General features: G+C 44.5%; 1 protein-coding gene across 2 annotated transcripts in view; it reads right to left on the bottom strand.

Moving 5' to 3' along the window:
- LOC137421925 (cAMP-dependent protein kinase catalytic subunit alpha) overlaps positions 1-22199 on the bottom strand; it is a 117721-nt gene that overhangs the window by 44638 nt on the left and 50884 nt on the right. For both annotated transcript variants that reach the window (XM_068108516.2, XM_068108525.2), the window contains exons 4-6: positions 5675-5773; positions 3345-3427; positions 3044-3170 (exon numbers count right to left, since the gene is read on the bottom strand). In XM_068108516.2, coding sequence (XP_067964617.1) covers positions 3044-3170; positions 3345-3427; positions 5675-5773 — 309 coding nt within the window. The remainder of the gene's footprint in view (positions 1-3043; positions 3171-3344; positions 3428-5674; positions 5774-22199) is intronic.

The raw sequence follows: 22199 nt of genomic DNA, 5'->3' as shown, positions 1-22199 counted from the left end.
CCTCACCTCAAATGGCCACACGGCTGACTCCGCGCGTGAAAAAGCTGAATGCCTCAACTCTGTGTTTGCCTCTAAATCTTCTGTCCCAAACCCATCCCTCTCTGTACCCACCGTACCCAGTCGTACCCAGCTGCTCCTGGACTCTGTGTCCTTTCCTCCTGACAAGGTGGAAAAGTTTCTGTCAACCCTCGACTCGGATTCTGCAACTGGACCTGACGGCATCAGCCCACGGGTCCTAAAATCCTGTTCTTCCGCTCTTTCACTCCCTCTCTCTGTTCTCTTCACCCTCTCTTTTGCTCAAGGTCATCTTCCATCTGCTTGGAAATCTGCCAACATCACCGCTTTGCACAAAAAAGGTGCAAAAACAGATCCCAGCAACTACAGACCAATCAGCCTTCTCCCAATTATCAGCAAAGTCATGGAATCCATCATTGCTTCAGATATGAAATCTTTCCTCTTCTCCAATGGCTTGATCTCTGATCATCAATTTGGTTTCAGATCTGGACACTCTACTCTGGACATGCTGCTTCTGCTTTCTCAACAATGGATGGAGGTCCTCAATGCCAAACTGGAAATTAGAGCAGTCTCCCTTGACATATCACATGCCTTCGATACGGTCTGGCACCCCGCTCTGCTCACCAAACTCTCCTCTTTTGGTATCAATGGAAATCTCCACGCATGGCTGGCGGACTTCCTCTCTAGTCGTAGTCAACGTGTGGCCCTGAATGGGTTTCTCTCATCTCCTCTTCCTGTTCAGGCTGGAGTTCCACAAGGCAGTGTTCTGGGCCCTGTGCTTTTTCTGGTCTTCATCAATGATCTCTCTGACTCTCTTGAAAATCCTCTGTATCTCTTTGCTGATGACTCTACTCTCTGTCGCTCCATTCTTCATCCCTCAGATCGGCAGTCTGCTGCCTCCTCACTCTCTGCAGACCTGGACAAAATCACAGACTGGGCAAACAAGTGGAACATGTCTTTCAATCCTGACAAATCTCACACTCTTACGATGTCTCTCCGAAAAGACCGACTGGACAACCCTCCCATCCACTTTCTGAATAATCCTCTCCAAGAAGTTCTGTCACTCAAGCTTTTGGGTCTCACTATCTGCCATGATCTTTCCTGGGAAAACCACATTTCAAATCTGGCCTCCAAAGCCAGTCGCCGACTGAGCATCCTCCGTCGTGCAAAGTCCTTCCTTGGCACACCTGAGCTCCTCACCACATACAAGGCTTTCATCCGCAGCTCAATGGAATACTGCTCTCCCCTCTGGGCTGGTGCTCCTGCCTCACACCTAGCTCGTCTTCACGCTGTTGAAACCAAAGCATTCAGGATCATTGGAATCTCCCGCGATGAAACTAACTCCAAGGGCCTCTCACTCACTCACCACAGGCAGGTTGGTGGTCTTTCCATCTTCTACCGACTCCTCTCTGGCCTTGCCCCCCCAGCTCTCTCTGGGCTCTCTCCCGCAAATATTCCTACAGGTCGCACAAGATCTGCCTGCAACCCTCTTATGGTCAAACTGCCAAAATCAAGACTCTCTGCTCACCTTCACTCCTTCATTCCTCTCTTCTCCCGCCTCTGGAACAAACTCCCTCACTCTCTTCAATCCCACTCCACACTCCAGGTCTTTAAAACTGCTGTTCACCACCATCTCTTATCTTCCCCCATCCAAAACCTTTATCTTTTCTACCCCCGCTAACTTCACCCCAATTCCACTTTTTTGAAATACCAACTTCTGTCCTGGAAGTCCTTGGTGTCCTTGTGTTTTATACTTCTCCCTCCACCCCCCCCCCCTTCCCACGCCTCCTCCCCCCCAAGCCCTCTCCCTTCCACACATATCCCTGCTCTCAAATGTTGTGTTTGTGTGCTTCCCCTTCTCTCCCCATCTTGTTTTCTGCTCCCTCTTTTTGTGTGTTTTGTTTGTCTGGTTGATTTGTTTGTGAAGTAAATGTTAGCTCTTTCACGAGCCTCAATTCAGTATACAAAAAAAAAAAAAGAAAAAAGAAAAAAAAAAGCCTGACGGAGGTATGCGCTCCACCAATAGCCGTTATAGTTTATTAAGTATTGAATTAGGTAAGCGTGTCGTACACAGCGTGAATAGATATGCATTTTGTATGTAATAAATATCCCAACTGTTTCCTCTCACCCTGCCCATCACCTCATTCTCATCCTTATCCCTCCTCACCTGCTTGGTCCATGCTCATCCTCCACCCCTTCCTCCTCCCCCCCCCCCCCCCCCCCCCAAGAGATAAGGTACCTGGGTTTGTCCCTTTCCCAGTCTGTGATTGTGTCTAGAGTGAGGCGCCTTAGATTCCTTTACATTTATTTTACCTCATTGTCCATAGTTATTTGTTGTTCATTGAATTCCTCATTTTTCCCTTCCATCCCACCATTGAATTCCCCTGTCGAGTCAATCTTCCCCGATTGTCATTTGTTTCGGGAATAAACCCATTTGGTTTTAAAAGGAATAAGAGCCTTGTGATTCTCCTCAGTCCCACGTGTGAGCATAAAAGTCTGCCATAATTGGCAGTCTGAGGGAGCTAAAGTCTCTTCGGTCCATCCGTTCAGGGGCGGTGTTAATCGCTCTGAACGCGACAATACCTACACCAGATCCCTTCAGCCTTTCTTAAGTTATCACGGCAATGAAAACCTATCACGGAAGGACAACCCAAAAATATAATGCCTCTAGCGATGATAAAGATTGGCCCAACTAACTCGTTGAAATACAAAATGGCAGGTTCATGGCTCGATCACAGACATTAAGAACGCATCGAGCAGGTTTTCAAACGGGATGACTGTCAAAAGGAAATGTGAACCCAACAAAATGGCCTGTTTGTTAGTTTGTGCCGAAACTTTTATTGTGAAAGATTCAACGGCTTTTTCCAAACACACAAGTCCCATGCAGTGAACACCCTTTTTGGAGGCTTTAGGCAGGTAATGGTGTCCATTAAACTTGCATAAATAACTAAATATACAATGTACTACAGTAGCATGGCATGGCTTAGACTTTAGAGGATATGGTTGTTTGTAGAATGGGGTGACTCACTTGTATGTAACCCTGCTGGTCAATGAGGAGGTTCTCTGGTTTCAGATCACGATAGATGAGGTCAAGCGAGTGTAGGTACTCGAAGGCAAGCACAATCTGTGCTGCATAGAACCGTGAGTGAGGCTCACTGGGGTGGTGTTGGGAAGACGGACAATATGGTGAGGTAAATGGGGAGGGGCTACGGGGGGGGGGGGGGAGTGGAGGGGGCTAACAAACACCCACTCCCCCCACAACAAAAATATAATGATAGATATGAGATTGTACAAGATCAAAACCCTTGACTACCATCATAGAGACCAACCTGAAACGGCCAATCCTACGCAGATGTGAGAACATCTCTCCACCAGGCACGTACTCCAAAACCATATACAGGTTGGAGTTATCCTGAATGGCGGGATAAAGTTAGAAAGCAAATATTATTGCCCAGTGTCCCATTTCCTTGTCTTTCATGCAAAGTTCAGGTAGATCCTGCCTTGAGAGACCACTCTGAGTGCCAAGCCCAACACAACTCTCAAAACAGGTGGTGTTTCATTAGAGGTGCACTCAAGCTTCGTCGAGATATCTACTTTCCAATTTGCATGATAACCATGTTATCTATACAAGAAACGATAGCAAAGCAAGTTTCCATTGTTTTTATAAATTCACTATTAACACTAGGCCTAACAGCACAAAATCGTGAGCATCGATCAAGATGAGTACATCGATGTAATGTATATGCATGAGCTGAGTTACTTTAACCACGTAAAAACAATTATGTATGGAATATAACAACCAATATCAACGCACGTTTTCATTTATTTATTTATTTTCTTCACAAAGTCAATTCATCGCTGTGCCTCACACCCACCTCCCAGGGATGATTAGACCCAAAGTTGCAAATCAAAACTAGAGTGAAGTTGATGGCGCACTGTGGCAAATCCCCACGCTGCCCACCTAAAGCAAACTTGAAAGATGGTAAAAGGTTCCATCAGCAATGACCCAATATCAAATTTGAGTCGAAACACTTTTTTCCATATTTTGACCCTTGTGACCCAAATTCCACACCCACTGGGGCATGAACCAGGAGTCAAACCTCTGTAATACTTCCATATTTCATGTGTTCTCCAATGTTGATTGTATTTACAAACTTTCATTAAAAAGAAGTTTTAAAATGTACCCGTAATTGCATTTTTTGGTGTTTGAACGTTTGACTGTGCCCCGAGGGCAGGGCCAAAATTATACTGCCCTTGCAATCACCACATGGCAAGGTGGTGCAACTACCAAGTTTGGTGAATTTCTGTATAACTGTTTAGGAGGAGATAAGGTGACTGACAGACAAAGCAGATTATAATATCCCCCTGTTTTTGATTTTAAAAAAAGAATGGGGATAATAAAACCAACTTCATTTATAACGAGAATAACACTCCGAGTGTTGACGTCACGACGGCGACCGATATGCCTTCGCCTACATTATTACATCATTATAATACTTGTACCGAGTTTGCTTTAAATCCATTCAGCTGTTCTCAAGTTATCACATTTTTACCTGGCATGACCTCTGACCTTTGACCTCGGGAATCCAAAATCTAACAAGTTAATCTTTGCATCAGTACTCAGTAGTTTGAATTACATCACTTCAGCCGTTCTCAAGTTTCGAACTATAACAGACTTTGACCTTTGACCTCTTGACCCCAAAAGCTAATCAGCTAATCTTTACATCATTGTACATAATTGTACCAAATTTGGTCAGAATCCCATCACAGCTTCACAAGTTATCGCTGTAACAGGATTTTTACCCAACATGACCTCTGACCTTCGGCCTTTGACCTCGTGGCCCCAAAATCAAATCAGTTCATCTTTACCTCATTATATAAACCTGCACCAAATTTGACGAAGATCCATTCAGCCGTTTTCAAGTTATTGCAGGAACGAAAACCGATCACGGACGGACGGACAGCTGGGCGGAAAACATGAAAACATAATGCCTCCGGCGACTTCTATGGCAGAGGCATAAGAATTTATGTTTTGTAATCGATCATCAAGATGAAACTGTCTCCGATTAATCAGTTTAAGAAAAGCCCCCTTTTTCAAATCAACTGATTCGGAGGCAAAAACAAAATAATAACTGGTGAGGTTAGGCACATTTTCTTCTTCTCATCCTCCTCCTCCCCCCACTCCACTTCGTCCTCTTCCCTTTATAAGGGGTGAGATCCAATGTTTCCAAGCTTCTGCCCTACCTTGACCACAACACTCCTCCATTTCCGCCTGTCCTCTTAATGTGACGTGGAAGTGTAAACAATACAAGATAAGAATGACAACCCAAGTATAAAACCGGCATGCAGGAGGCTCAACGGTGCAATTGTATTTGTAACGTGCAAAGAGAGCATTCTTCACACCTTGCATTTCAACACGATACAATAAAAAGTCGATTTCAAAGGCATTTTCGAGCGGACGGCCATGTTTCCAACATCAAAACTCTTCTGACACACCCGCATACATTCGGTGGGTTGTAAAATAAAAGATCTGAGTCCTTAAAAAAAAAAAAAAACCCTCAGATCTAAGCATCAAAATCTCACGAACCACCATCATTGCTTTCATAAATTCCATAAATCTTTAATAAATGGAGTCCGGCAATATTTGCTCATGGCTTACCTTGAAACTGTACTCCAGACTCACGAGGAATGGAAAATTTATGGCCTGCAAAATTCTCTTCTCGTTCAACGTATGTTCCACCTGTTTTAGTTTCACAACCTGCGAAGATGAAGGAACGGACGAGAGAGCATGTGAGCAAAAGGTTTCGGCAAAGGTGTGCGAGAGCAACAGCAGCAAACAAACAAACAAGTAGCAAAACAATCCATCTTGGGTGGTCACAAAATACTCAGGATCACGTACCAGTCGCAAAACAACAAGGTATTACTTTTACCGGCGATGTTTACAAACAGGAAAGAACTACGGTAAAATTGTTCTCAAAATGTGGTTGAAGTTGGGATGAAGGCCATATTTGCGACTACAAACAACTCCGAAGATGCCCACACCTCCTCCCCGCACCCACTGCACAATCGGATTAAAGTCCGGAAATCCTGCAGGTTAGTTTGTGCGAGTGATTTTGTGTGGACTGGAAGTGCATCAGTGACAATGGATGTACAGTGTGGATGAGCACCACCATCTGATAAAGACGAGGTGTGCACCTTGCTGTTGGGCCAGAGGGACTTCTCAGGCATAATTAACTAATACTTGTATCTGACACCAGTCCAAGCATTCCTTTGAATGATGCCAAGATCAGTTCTTTGGCCAACTTGATTGGCAGCCCATACTACCATAGCCTGCCCCCCACCAGAATGATCGCCTTGCTCCCAAACTCCAGCAAGCCCATCATTGAATGCTAGAGGCAGATAATTATAGATGAATGAATGAATGAATGAATGATCGTTTTAAGGCCATTTTCCCCGCTAGAGCAGGGGTTAGCCTTGCGGGCCCCATGACAATCATGGTTCCCTGTTTGAGGCAATGTTTTTATGGCCAGATGCCCTTCCTGACGCCAACCCTTAGTCACCTCTTACGATGCGCAGGGATACGGTGTACCTATTCTAAATCGGGGTACACACCGTGATCATTCATCCTAGCAAGCTGGTACTCAATTTGCCGACCTCGGAAGGATGACAGGCTGAGTCAACCCCCCTGGCGTTAATTCAGCGATCGACCGGGATTCGAACCCAGGGTCCTAGGATCCCAAGCCGGCACCCTAACCGCTAAGCCAACGCCAGGCAGATTATAGATGCATCAATGAAAATAATATTAAATTGATATATGTGGGAAAATTACATGCCCAGACCAGGAATCGAACCCAGGTCATCTGGAAAACCGTACCAGTGCTCACTGCTTTGCCATCTGAGCTATCTTCCGGGACACTCGTTGCCCAACCATAGGGGCACCAACGGCCTGAACACGAGAGGGTCTTCCTCCAATGGGGGGGGGGGGGGGGCGGGGGGGGACAAATCCATGTCCTCTATTATAAACACTGGGGGTGTAGTGAAGCAATTAAATTAATGAACAGGATTAAATAACTTAATTGATATACACTACTCACAATAAGTTAGGGATATTATGGGAGTGAGATTATTTTTTTTATAAGGGTTAGGGTTATGGTATTGAAATGAAGAATGCTGTGTTTTTGCACACTCATTAATACCCATAGAATTAGGGCCAACAACTTTTTTCAACATAATTAATACACAAAATCAACCACACCGAAGAACCTGCCAATATCCCTAACTTATTGTGAGTAGTGTATGTGGGAAAATTACATGCCCAGACCAGGAATCGAACCGAAATAACAAAATAGAAAATAACATTTATAGGTTCACATTCCAGTCATGACGTTGTTTCACTCAATGCCGCTGTAAACGGGGTGTGGATCAGTGGTCTTCTGGACCTCTTACCACTGGCGCAAAGCACGTTCAGAACTGCGCCAAAGTTTGATGGGTGATTGTTCTTTGCATGCCATTCTGGAGAGATAATGTTGTTGAAAAGCAGTTCTTTATCGCCAAAATTTGATGGGTGAAATCAATCACATTCTGGTGAAACTACCAAAATCAAGTACCACTGCTCACCTCCACTCATTTCTTTCTCTTCACCCCACCCCCCTCCCCCCCCTTCCCATGCCTCCTCCACCCAGCCCTCTGCATGTGGAACCAACTTCCACGTTCTCTTCAAACTCATTCTTCCCTCCAGGTCTTGCAAAATGCTGCTCACCACAATCATAGATTGTCCCCAATCCAAAACCATGATCTCTTCTACCCCCGCTAAACCCCCACCCCACCGCAATCCCTTCCCCTTCCAAATTTCCAGTTTTCCCACCTGAGAGTTCCCTTCTGTATCCATCCATCTTGTCCACCTCAAGTATCCTCTCCCCCCCTCTCACCCCCAATGTTTGTCCAAGTCTCCCTCTATCTTGGCCTTCATTCAACTCTACTGTTTCGTAGCATGGAGGTGTTTCCCCCCTCTCTCTACTGTTCGTTTTGTGCTGTTGCGTCCTGATCCGTTCAGTGTACTAGTACTAGCTCTTCCACGAGCCTCGATTATGTATACAAAAATAAATATAAGAAAGAAGAACCACCTTTAGAGGCCATTTTTCCCTGCAGGGCAGGGGTTGGCCTTTTTTGGGCACTGTGGTCCCCTTTTTGAAGCGATGTTTTACGGCCGGATGCCCTTCCTGCCGCCAACCCTGTTAGTCGCCTCTTGCGACACACAGGGAATTACCAGTGAACTGGTACTCAATTTGCCGACCTCAGAAGGATGACAGGCTGAGTCAACCCCCCTGGCGTTAATTCAGCGATCGACCGGGATTCGAACCCAGGATCCTAGGATCCCAAGCCGGCACCCTAAACACTAAGCCAACACCAGGCTTGTAAACAAAAAGAAATATATAATAATAATTGTGAACTTGCACGTTGCATGTCCAATTTCCTGGTCGGATTTCTTTCCTCAAAGGCCATGGTTTGTAGACAATATGTGAGGGCGTAGGTGTACTCTCATGTGCTGGACCATGCTAATAGGCTATATGGCAACATCCTTACACTTGAATGCATACTCATGCCGACACACTGGCACTCTCAACCACAAGCTGAATGTATGCTCTCACGCAAAGCATAAACCCAAAATGAATCCTGACAAGATGGGTGAAACTTCAACGGAATGCACTGCAGTCACATAATGAATCACACAAAATTGCATTGACATTTTGATGAGAAGAAGAAGAAAAAAATAATAATAATAATATTGTCACCTGTTCCGGCCTCACAACCCCCCACGGGGCATGCTTTCACATGACCGGATATATCTTTACTCGGCTACCCAGTACCAAGCCATAAGCATGACTGATTTAGACTTTTGCGGGAAGTTGGTCGTCACCTCCACCAATGATTGTGCATGGAGGTTATGTTTTCACCCCGTCTGTCTGTTGGTAAGATGTCTCTAAAAGTTGTGGACGAGATTCAAACGAAACTTGGTGAACCGGTTGGGTGTATGACCAGGACAAATCGATTCGAATTTGGTGAAGATCCGAATACGCATCCTGATACGAGAAGTGTCCACCATTGAGTGATTGGGCCAAAAACGATATAGAACATGATGTTTAAAAAAACGTTGTGGATGAGCTATGACAAAACTTGGTGGACGAGCTATGACAAAACTTGGTGGACGAGCTATGACAAAACTTGGTGGACGAGCTATGACAAAACTTGGTGGACGAGCTACGACAAAACTTGGTGGACGAGCTATGACAAAACTTGGTGGGTGAGCTATGACAAAACTTGGTGGACGAACTATGACAAAACTTGGTGGACGAGCTATGACAAAACTTGGTGGGTGAGCTATGACAAAACTTGGTGGGCGAGCTATGACAAAACTTGGTGGATGAGCTATGACAAAACTTGGTGGGTGAGCTATGACAAAACTTGGTGGGTGAGCTATGACAAAACTTGGTGGGCGAGCTATGACAAAACTTGGTGGGTGAGCTATGACAAAACTTGGTGGGTGAGCTATGACAAAACTTGGTGGGTGAGCTATGACAAAACTTGGTGGGTGAGCTATGACAAAACTTGGTGGGTGAGCTATGACAAAACTTGGTGGGTGAGCTATGACAAAACTTGGTGGGCGAGCTATGACAAAACTTGGTGGGCGAGCTATGACAAAACTTGGTGGACGAGCTATGACAAAACTTGGTGGGTGAGCTATGACAAAACTTGGTGGGTGAGCTATGACAAAACTTGGTGGGCGAGCTATGACAAAACTTGGTGGGCGAGCTATGACAAAACTTGGTGGGCGAGCTATGACAAAACTTGGTGGGCGAGCTATGACAAAACTTGGTGGGTGAGCTATGACAAAACTTGGTGGGCGAGCTATGACAAAACTTGGTGGGTGAGCTATGACAAAACTTGGTGGGCGAGCTATGACAAAACTTGGTGGGTGAGATATGACAAAACTTGGTGGGCGAGCTATGACAAAACTTGGTGGGCGAGCTATGACAAAACTTGGTGGGTGAGCTATGACAAAACTTGGTGGGCGAGCTATGACAAAACTTGGTGGGCGAGCTATGACAAAACTTGGTGGACGAGCTATGACAAAACTTGGTGGGTGAGCTATGACAAAACTTGGTGGGCGAGCTGGTTAGGCAACAAGAACAGGCCGATTAGATTTTGGTTCAGGTCCGAATCCAGATCCGGCCTATCCTGGGATACAAAACATAACCTGTTCAGCCTGGTGGAGGTATGCACTCCACTGAGTGCCGTTCTAGTTACCTCCGCCACCAAAAGTGGATGGAGGTTAATGTTTTCCCCCTGTCTGTCCATTTGTGAACAAAATATCTCAAAAGGTTGTGGACAGATTCGGACGAAATTTGGCAGATATGTCGTGTATGTGACACCGACAAAATGATTAGATATTGGTGAAGATCCGGATTCGGCTACTATATATTTTTAAGTGATTCTTCACCATTGGGAGATGGGGCCAAAAATGATACATGGCAGGATATCTCAAAACGTTGTGGACGGATTTGTACGAAACTCGGTGAATAGATTGGGGGAGTGACGAGGAAAAATCGATTCAATTTTGGTTATGATCCAGATCCGGATCCGGCTAGTAGAATTTTTAAAGGGATTCTTCACCATTGAGTGATATGGGAAACCAGGCGGAGGTATGCTCTCTACTGAGTGCCGTTCTAGTTATGTATGTGCTAGTTGTACCTTGTACTTGCTTTTACTATGATCATCAATCTAGTGAAAATTTCACTATCCTTATCTAACCTAACATGCATGAAAAATACTGCACAATTCTAAATTCTGGGTCCCAAAGCAACAACAAATACAACATTAACCCAATTTTTCTTTCTCATTTCGAACGCACCGAGAAGAGTTCCCACCTATAGGTGATGCACTCGTATGCAGACAGCAGACATAGACACCAGACAACACAGTACTTGACACCAGACAAATATGACAGTGTACCGTGGGAAGTTACTTCCGGAAACACACTGGGTGCTGGCGGTGCGATCAAGTGGCCACCCGTTTCTCGCCGCAGTCCCTGGACAATTTAAGGGAGAATTATCCTGCCTAATGGAATGCTGACTCATCTGGTTTGTCTATAGTCTATCTTGTAAATTCTGAGCATCAAGCAAGGAAACGGCGCATCCCACTTTTTTACTTGCAAAATTGAAGATTTTTCAAGTGTTTTGGTCGGTTGCGTTTGTGGTTCTGTCTCTGTCTGTCTGTCACCGGCCTACAGGTCACAATTCTAAGCCGATCGTCACGAAACTTCACCAAGTTGTCTAGGTCGTCCCAATAGAGAAGCCCATTGATTTTGAGGTCAAAGGTCATCTGGAGGTCAAATTTCCAAAAATCGCCATTTTGAATCCGATTGACTTGAAAATTGAATAACATTTGTATATTGAGTCAATAAATTGGGAAATGAACTATTTTTTGAGGTCAAAAGGTAAAAGGTCGACTCAAGGTCAAATTTTTAAAGTCACCAATTTTCATCCAAAAAGCCGTCAATTCTCAACCGATTGACTTGAAAATTGAACAGCATTTGCACATCGTCACTAAATTGGGAAGCGTACTATTTTTGAGGTCAAAAGGTCAAAGGTCACCTCAAGGGCAAACTTCCAAAATCATCACTTTTCATCCTGAAAACCCATCAATTTTCATCCGATTGACTTGGAAATTGAACAGCATTTGCATATTGCCTCACTGAATTAAGAAACCAAATATTTTTGAGGTCAAAAGGTCAAATGAAGGTCAAACTTCCAAAATAATCAATTTCCATCTGAAAAACCGCCAATTTTCATCCGATTGACTTGGAAATTGAACAGCATTTGTGCATTACCACACTGAATTGGGAAACCAACTATTTATGAGGTCAAAAGGTCAAAGGTCAACTCACGGTAAAATTTTAAAAGTCATCAATTTTCATCCAAAAAGCCATCAATTCTCAACCGATTGACTTGAAAATTGAACAGCATTTGCATATTGCCTCACTGAATTAAGAAACCAACTATTTTTGAGGTCAAAAGGTCAAAGGTAAACTCTCAGTCAAACCTCCAAAATCATCAATTTTCATCTGAAAACCCATCAATTTTCATCCGATTGACTTGAAAATAGAACAGCATTTGTGCATTGCCTCACTGAATTGGGAAACCAACTATTTATGAGGTCAAAAGGTCAAAGGTCAACTCACGTTCAAACTTCTAAAATCATTATTTTTCATCTGAAAAATCGTCACTTTTCATCCTGTTGACCCGAGCTTTGATCAAGATTGTAAATTTTAATCTTCATGAAATGGACAATTTGCTGTATCAATGGAAAACTTTGGGGGGTGGGGGGGATTTTGCAAGTATCGTGCTACGCATGACGTCTTCTTGTTTAATCATTGGTACAACTCTACAAGGGCCGGAACCATATCGCCGACCTCTCAGACTCAGAGGACATGCTCACCACAATTCCGCCGACTCATTCTAATCAACATCACAACAAAATAGAGAAATTCTTATTTTCGTAACAATATGTTCATCCACTTTTCACTTTCTCTTGGTCAACATTAACTGGAATGTGTGTGATTGTGCTAGTTGTCAGAAATCCAGGATGTCAGAACAAAGATGTCAGAACAAATGGGGTGTAGACTTTCTATAGGCACTGCATATGCAAATAAATACGAGATGGTTGTATTTATTTGCATACACAATGCCTATCGAAAGTCTACACCCACTTTCAAAATTTTCACCTTTTGTTTCCTTATAGCCTGCAATTAAATTGTATTAAATCAGACGTTTTCCACCTCTATTTATTTACACATCATATCCCACAACTTCCAAGTGAAAAACAAATTCGACAAATTTCACAAAATTAATTTTTAAAAAGTAGAATATCTTAGCTGGATAAGTGTCCACCCCCCTTATAAAAGCAATTATAAATTAGCTCAGGTGCAAGCAATCACCCTCAAAATCACACACCAAGTTAATTGGTCTCCACCTGTATTAAATTGTAGTGATTCTGATTACTTCAGAATAAAATCAGCTGTTCCTGTAAGTTTCCTCTGCTGGGTAGTGTATTTCACAGCAAAGACTCAGCCATGAGCACCAATGGGCTTTCAAAAGACCTCTGTGATAAAGTTGTGGAAAGGCACACATCAGGGAATGGGTATAAAAATATTTCAAATGCCTTGAATATCCCGTGGAGCACAGTCAAGACAATCATTAAGAAATGGAAGGTGTATGGTACCACCAAGACCCTGCCTAAATCAAACCGTCCCTACAAACTGGGCAATGAAGCAAGGAGGTGACTGATCAGAGGGGTCACTAAGAGGCCAATGACAACTTTGAAAGAGCTACAGGCCATTATGGCAAAGATTGGTCACTGTGTGCATGTGACAACGGTATCCCAAGCATTACACAAGTCTGACCTGTACAGTAGGGTGGCAAGAAGGAAGCCATTACTCAAAAACCCACCTAAATTCCCGTTTGAGGAATGCAAAAAACCATTCCGGAGATTCTGAAGCCATGTGGCAAAAAGTTTTGTGATCTGACGAAACAAAGATGGAACCTTTTGGCCTAAATGCAAAACGTTACGTTTGGCACAAACCCAACACAGCACATCACCCAAAGAACACCATCCCTTCTGTGAAGCATGGTGGTGGCAGAATCATCTTATGGGGATGTTTCTCATCAGCATAGACTGGGGCACTTGTAAGGTTAGAAGGGAAATGGATGGAGCAAAATACAGAAAAATCCAAGAGGAAAACCTGCTGCCCGAAGCAAGAAAACTGAAATTGGGACGGAAGTTCACCTTTCAACATGACAACTAGTCGATTTGATATTTCCTGAACCGAGAAATGTTCTTTCCTATGAACTTTTTTTGTTGATTTGTACTCCAATGGGGTCCTAGAACAAATTCAGCTTGGTTGCCCAAATTGCAAGTTTGGGCAACCAAGCTGAAATTGCAAGTTTGAGCAACTCTGGCAATTTGCATAAATCCAATATTGCCGCCAGGCGCCATTTTGAAAATCTAAGTTTTAAACCACTTGCCCAATAATGATATGAAATACATCTTTTAGGGGGTTTTGGGGTGTGTGGAATCTATTTATTCTGTTATTTTTTCAATTCAAGGTCAAGTTCAGGTGCTGAAGGTAATTTCAGGTCAAGGTCAAATTTGACCTCTCGGTGGACAACAGATGAAAAGTTTAACAAAATTACATTTTAATAGTTTATTCATGTTCATGCCGGATTTTTTTTTTTTCATTTCGGATTTTCGGATAATCATTCGGATTTTTTTTTTTTTTTTAATTCATGTTCATGCCACGGAATGGATAATCATGTAACATTTGACACATGTCTTTGAGAAAGTAGTAATAATTCATATTTGAAAGGTCATTATAGATATTAGCCGAGCTTAGATGACATTGAAACTAACACATTGCTTTGACCATTCACATTTCATGATGAGGAAAACTATTGCATTAAGTATTATGCATAAACGTCATTGTAAGGATGTTACAAGGCTTGGCATTTACTGCAGATAAAATGTGGTTTTAAACAATATGCTATAACCGTAATGAAGTATATACCGGGTATCACCTAATAACCTTCATCTTTACTCCCACTCATCATCGTCTTCATCCTCAATAACCTCATTGTCTTCAGAATCAACAATACCATCGTCAATATTCTCATCGCCTTCACTCTCCTGATCCACACCCTCTTCAAAATCGTCTCCTTGAACATCCTCCCTCTCGATATCAACGTCATCTCCAGTCTGAGCATCTCGTTTCTTAGTGTATGGATTACAGCATCCCCCTTGACCAGAGCAGTTACAGTATGACGTGCATGAAAGATGTTGTCTGTGACAGCCACATGCCTCGGTCCTGCACTTCTTGCCATGTGCCCTACACTGACACAAAATCACGTCAATTAGATCTGGTGGAGGGTCACCCTGAGCGATGACAGAAACGGGGATGCCATCCCGGATCTCCCATCCAAAGCGAGTGATATCGGCTGACTCGTCGGGTGGGGCTTGGTGATCTGCAGCTTTCCACAACATGACCTGCAGATGAGCCCGCAGCACATGCTGCAACAGGTTGGCAGATGTTGGAGGCAGGGCCATGATTTTCGGACTTTTCTCCTTTTTGGTGAAGAGTGTGAAGCGGGCAGACTCCATGGATGTTCCTGGCGGTTGACCATACAGAGCAACGAAGAAGGGTTTTGCTGCTTCCATCATATCTGCCTGTGTGGTGCCCACCTTACCCAGGACATCAGCCAAGCCTGGAAAGTCCCCATCAAGCAAGATGTTCAGTGCACGGATCTTCCCTTTGGCATATGGATATGATGTTGTGTCGCACCCGCTGAGGGCATGCGTGCCAAGCAGCTGCAGACATTTTGGCCCTAGGTCAGCACAGGTGGCTTTGATGTCCAGCACTGTCCGATCCCACCGCTCCATCTGCACCTCACATTGCAGCTTTGCCTGATGCACCCAATAGACCAGTAGGACAAACACTTCTGTGTCGTCACTAAGCACACGGATCACGCCATGGCCACGTCTGGCAGCCTCAAGGACATAGGAGATCATGGTGACGTCTGCTTCGTCATGACCGAGCACACCATAGTCCGGAGTCTCCATTGCCGAATTGTCTCCTAGATTGAAGGTACACAACACGCTCGCCAGCCTCCGTTTGTTATTCTTGCTCTTCAGGAATGCATCTCTCTTGGGCAGAGGACTGGTGATTGAGAGCTCATAGTCGGTGATAACTTCACCAGCTCGCCGCATTCTCTCATGATCCTTGGCACAGACGACATCTTGGTACTTGTCGAAGACAACGACCTTCTCAGTACGATCTGGATATTGACTTAAACGACTCTGGATGGACGCAAACAGATCTGAGGGACTGCACCATGTGGCCAGACAATATGGTAGAACAGCTGTGAAACATCCACGATAACAATGTCAGGAGCAGTTGGCAAGATCTCAAGCACACCGAGGCGTTTGACCAGACCCGACTTGTTGCCTTTGCGGAGACAACCATAACCATCGATGAGCGATGAAGGTACTACACACAGTTCGTAGGCAAACAGAGGTTCAAGCTCCAACTGCCGCCGCTGACCAATCATCTATAGCCGGAGAAAAATGTTCTCAAGGTCTATTACTGGCCTTTCATTGTTGCGCTTGACCTTATTCTTGAGAACATCCATCGTCTTGATGGGGCTGCCGATAGATTTGTAGAACCCATCAGGGAGACTGGCAATGAATTTTCTCTCCATCTCTTCTCCAATCACAATGGAATCTGCCACATTCACATCAGCGGAGGAAATTTGACCAGTGACAGGATTGTACAGATGAGGACAGTGATCTTCCAGTGGGTGTGGGAACTTCTCCACCTCCACATAAATGAGACCCCTATCATATGTATCCAAGATGCGCCGATATACCCAAACTTACAGAACTTAGATAGCAAACTCGTTCAGTGCATCCGCCATCTTTCTTTATCCGTCATGGGGACTAGAAACTAGTTTTTTTTTTTGTTTTGTTTTTGTATACTGAATCGAGGCTCGTGAAAGAGCTAACATTTATTTCACAAACAAATCAACCAGACAAACAAAATATACAAAAAGAGGGAGCGGAAGACAAGATGGGGAGAGAAGGGGAAGCACACAACCACAACATTTGAGAGCAGGGAGAAGTGTGGGAGGGAGAGGGCTTGGGGGCAGGAGGCGTGGGAAGGGGAGGGGGGGGGGGGGGAGGTATAAAACACAAGGGGACCGAAATTAGCGGGGGTAGAAAAGATCAAGGTTTTGGATGGGGGAGGATAAGAGATGGTGGTGAACAGCTGTTTTAAAGACCTGGAGGGTGGAGTGGGATTGAAGAGAGTGAGGGAGTTTGTTCCAGAGGCGGGAGAAAAGAGGAATGAAGGAGTGAAGGTGAGCAGAAAGTCTTGATTTTGGCAGTTTAACCATAAGAGGGTTGCAGGCAGATCTTGTGCGACCTGTAGGAATATTTGGGGGACAGAGCCCAGAGAGAGCTGGGGGGGCAAGGCCAGAGAGGAGTCGGTAGAAGACGGAAAGACCACCAACCTGCCTGCGGTGAGTGAGTGAAAGGCCCTTGGAGTTAGCTTCATCGCGGGAGATTCCAATGATTCTGAACGCTTTGGTTTCAACAGCGTGAAGACGAGCTAGGTGTGAGGCAGGAGCACCAGACCAGAGGGGAGAGCAGTATTCCATAGAGCTGCGGATGAAAGCCTTGTATGTGGTGAGGAGATCAGGTGTGCCAAGGAAGGACTTCGCACGACGGAGGATGCCCAATCGGCGACTGGCTTTGGAGGCCAGATTTGAAATGTGGTTTTCCCAGGAAAGATCATGGCAAATAGTGAGACCCAAAAGCTTGAGTGACAGAACTTCTTGGAGAGGATTATTCAGAAAGTGGATGGGAGGGTTTTCCAGTCGGTCTTTTCGGAGAGACATCGTAAGAGTGTGAGATTTATGAGGATTGAAAGACATGTTCCATTTGTTTGCCCAGTCTGTGATTTTGTCCAGGTCTGCAGAGAGTGAGGAGGCTGCAGACTGCCGATCTGAGGGATGAGGAATGGAGCGACAGAGAGTAGAGTCGTCAGCAAAGAGATAGAGAGGATTTTCAAGAGAGTCAGAGAGATCATTGATGAAGACCAGAAAAAGCACAGGGCCCAGAACACTACCTTGGGGAACTCCAGCCTGAACAGGAAGAGGAGATGAGAGAAACCCATTCAGGGCCACACGTTGACTACGACCAGAGAGGAAGTCCGCCAGCCATGCGTGGAGATTTCCATGGATACCAAAGGAGGAGAGTTTGGTGAGCAGAGCAGGGTGCCAGACCGTATCGAAGGCACGTGAAATGTCAAGGGAGACAGCTCTAATTTCCTGTTTGGTGTTGAGGACCTCCATCCATTGTTGAGAAAGCAGAAGCAGCATGTCCAGAGTAGAGTGACCAGGTCTGAAACCAAATTGATGATCAGAGATCAAGCCATTGGAGAAGAGGAAAGATTTCATATCTGAAGCAATGATGGATTCCATGACTTTGCTGATAATTGGGAGAAGGCTGTTATTGAACAGTTGTCAGTTATTGAACAGTTATTGTCAGAACAGTTATTGAACAGTCTAGTTATTGAACAAACCACAGGCAACCCACTCGGCATTTACGAAAATGACACTTAACCTGGCCTTTTGCACCTGATCTTCACCTTGAATTGAAAAAACAACAGAAGAAATAGATTCTACACACCCCAAAACCCCCTAAAAGATGTATTACATATCATTATTGGGCAAGTGGTTTAAAAGTTAGATTTTCAAAATGGCGCCCGGCGGCAATATTGGATTTATGAAAATTACCAGAGTTGCCCAAACTTGCAATTTGGGCAACCAAGCTGAATTTGTTCTAGGACCCCATGGGAGTACAAATCAACGAAAAAAGTTCATTGGATAGAACATTTCTAGGTTGGGTATTGAGTACATAGGAACATAGGAACGTCAAACCGACTAAACGGCCCAAAGCACAGTCAAAGCTACACTGTAGTGGCTAAGGAACAAAAAGATAAATGTGGCCCAGTCAGAGCCCCCCCCCCCCCCCCTAAATCCAATCGAAAATCTGTGGCATGACTTGAAGATTGCTGTCCATTAACGCTCCCCACGCAACTCGACTGAGCTTGATCAGTTTTGGACAGAAGAATAGGCAAATATTGCCCAATCAAGGTGTGCAAAGTTGGTAGAGACCTATTCCAACGGCCTCACAGCTGTAATTGCTGTCAAAGGTGCTTCCACCAAGTATTAACTCAGGAGGGTGAACACTTAACCAACAAAGATATTCTAGTTTTGTATTTTTAATTAATTTTCTGAAATTTGTAGAATTTGTTTTTTCCTTGGAAGTTGTGGGTTACGATGTGTAAATAAAGGTGGGAAACGTCTGATTTAATGCAATTTAATTACAGGCTATAGCGTAATAAAAGGTGAAAATTTTTAAACGGGGTGTAGACTTTCTATAGACACTGAAAACTAAAATCTACCCTTTCTCAAAAGGATTGGGGCTACCATCTCCACAGCACATGATATTGATTCGACCTGGGAAAACTTTCATAAAAGCCTATTTGCTCTCATGCAACACTTCATCCCATCCTGTCTGCAGCTTTCCTATTCATCCTCTAGCTAGGCCCTGGTAAACCAAATGTCTGGAGAGGCAGTTGTGGTCAAGCAGCTTGCTTTCTCACCATGGAGACATAACCGGATTGAAAGCAACTTTTGATTACTCCGCAAGACAATCAATTTGGATTTCCTCCTGGTCAATCAACTCTGGACATGCTGCTGCTGCTGCTCTAAGCAATGGTTTGAGGCCCTCAATCTCAAACAAAAAGTTAAAACCATCTCCACAGATGCATCTCGGGTAGCTGACATGGTCTGGCATCCTGTTTGCTTCTTAAGCTCTCTGCTGGTGGTATTCAAGGCTGCCTGCATTCCTGGATTTCTGACTTCCTCCACCCATGCAGTCAAAGTGTTGCTATGAATGGAACCCTTTTCTCCACTCTCCCAGTGGAGGCTGGAGATCCCCAAGGCCAGTCCTGTTGGGGCCAGTCCTGCTGTTCGCTGTTCATCCATATAAATGACCTCTTTGGTGCTCTGAAAAAGGCTATCTTCCCTCCTGTAGATGGCTCCGCATTGTGTCATACAGTACGTACCCCCATCGCACTGCAAAGCAGACTGCAGCTGCACCACTCTTTGCTAATCCATATTGATTACCTCCAATATGCCACCAAAGGTGGATGGAGGTTATGTTTTCACCCCTGCCTGTCTGTGAACAAGATATCTCAAAAAGTTGTGGATGGATTCGGATGAAACTTGGTGGACCGGTTGTGTGTGTGACAAGGACTAATCGATTCGATTTTGGTTCAGGTACAAATCCAGAACCCACCTATCAGTGGGATACAAATCAAACTGTTCAGCCTGGCGGAGGCATGCACTCTACCGAGTGCCGTTCTAGTTATATGATGGGATAACTGATAAATGGAACATGTTATTCAATCCTGGTAACTCTCACTGTCCAACACTCGTTCCAGAAGGATCGTCAAACTAACTCACCTGTCTATTTCCATAGTCAGCCACGAAAAGAGGTTCAGTGTCTTGAACTTCCAGGCCTCACCGTTGGCCAACCACATAGCAAAGCCAGCCATAGATTGGACAACCTCTGTTGATCCAAGGATTTCCTTGGGAAATCAGAGCTCCCTCAGTCTACAATGCCTAACTCAGTGGAGTACTGCTCTCCCCTTATGGGCTGGCACCACATCATCATATCAATCTTGGATTCTGTAGTATATTAAGCGCTCAACAATATTGGCATCTCCCACACCGACGCCAAAGCACAAGATCTGTTGCTTTCACATTGCAGGCAGGTTGGCGTCTCAGTTTTTAACCACCTTTTCTACGATACGATATTGCTCCCTCACCTCTCTGTCCTCCAACCATCATCACCAACTCCAGGATGCACAGATTCTTCCAGCAACCTTCTACTCGTTAAACCTCAAAAATACAGGCCGACTATACCCCTCAAGTTTTTTCCTAGTTTCTCCCATCTATGGAACCACCTTGCAGAGACGGTTTTTTCCTCATTCTTCCCTCCAACGCTTCAAGCAGGCAGTGCACTGCCACCTCGCATCATCCCCATCCTGACCTATGATTTTTTTTTTTAGCTCACCTGGAACAGTTACGGGGAGTTTATGCGATGGCGCATAGTCAGTCAGTCCGTAAACACTTACAACTTCTTCTCCGAAACTGCTGATGGGATTGTGACCAAATTTTCCTTTGACGCTACACAAACTATTTTTATGAAACTTGACCACAACCTTCATCACCCGTGATATACCAAAGTTTGCCCACAGCATTAAGAAAATGGAAGTCTAAGGGGTTCTACGGGGGATCAACGTGGGTCCAGGTTTTACCCCCCAAAATAGGAATTTGCATTTTCCTCTGAAACTACACACACAATTTCGATGAAGATTGACCACAACCTTCATCACATTGACCACCACATTGACCACAACCCCACAGATCTCTCGATGTCTCCATGTCTCTCGGTCCCTGCTCTCAAATGTTGTGTTTGTGTCCTTCCCCCTCTCGCCCCATCTTGTCTACCGCTCCCGATGTTATATGTTTTATGTGTCGGTTTGTCTTTGTGTGATTAATGTTCGCTCTTTCACGAGCCTCGATCGTGTATACAAACAAAAAAAAAAAAAAAAAAAATCACCCATGTTTGTTTACGGCATTAGAAAAATTGGGGTCTAAGGGGGTCTCGTGTGTGTGTGTGTGTGTGTAATAGGTATTTTTATGAGTCTTATGATCACGTTAGTATGATTGTACTGCAATGTCTTCTAGCAACCATTGAAATTGGTTTAAAATACCGTGATATTGTTTAAAATACCTTTAGTCGGTGGAATATACTGCTTTATTCTACCAGGTGAGTGCCCAGGGGTATTGCCCCTATTTTATTATCCCCATTAGACCGAACAAACAACCTTCTTACTTGCTGGTTTCTGTGTTTCTTCCCTTTCTCTCTTCCTTTCCCGTTCATTTTTTCCCTCGTGTTGTGCCCAATTGGTGCCTCACTATCCCACGATCAATTTAGCCTTGTTCTTCAATGACCATCGTTCTTGTAGGGAGGGGTGGGGGGGGGACAAAATGAAGGCACCCCAAACCTGGAGGGTAAATCTGAAGCTGCACCAATGAAAATGTACCATCATCAGAGCATGTGCTAAGCATAATATATCTAAGTGACATGATACAAAGTCCCTTTGCTATTCTAACCGTTGTCATTGTCATACAAAGTTCTCCCTTGGCACACCTGAACCTACAAGGCCTTCATCCACAGCTTGATGGAATACAGCTCTCTCCTCTGGGGTGGCTCCCCTACTTCACATATTGAAGCTGTGGAAACGAAGACCTTCAAGATTATTGGAATCTCCCAGGATAGAGCTGAGTCGACAAGTCTAACACTTAGCCATCAGACAGGTCGGTAGGCTCTCTGCCATATATTGTCTCTTTTCTGGTCTTGCACCCCATGCTCTTTCAGAGATTTGCCCTCAACCCCCCATTCCTTTCCTCACCCTCAGGTTGTGAATGTGGTACACC

This window comes from Myxine glutinosa, chromosome 1 (genome assembly GCF_964187855.1).
Source record: "Myxine glutinosa chromosome 1, kmMyxGlut1.1, whole genome shotgun sequence".
Taxonomy (NCBI): Eukaryota; Metazoa; Chordata; class Myxini; order Myxiniformes; family Myxinidae; genus Myxine; species Myxine glutinosa.
The sequence above is the reverse complement of the archived record's forward strand: the minus strand, read 5'-3'. Positions and strand labels throughout refer to the sequence as shown.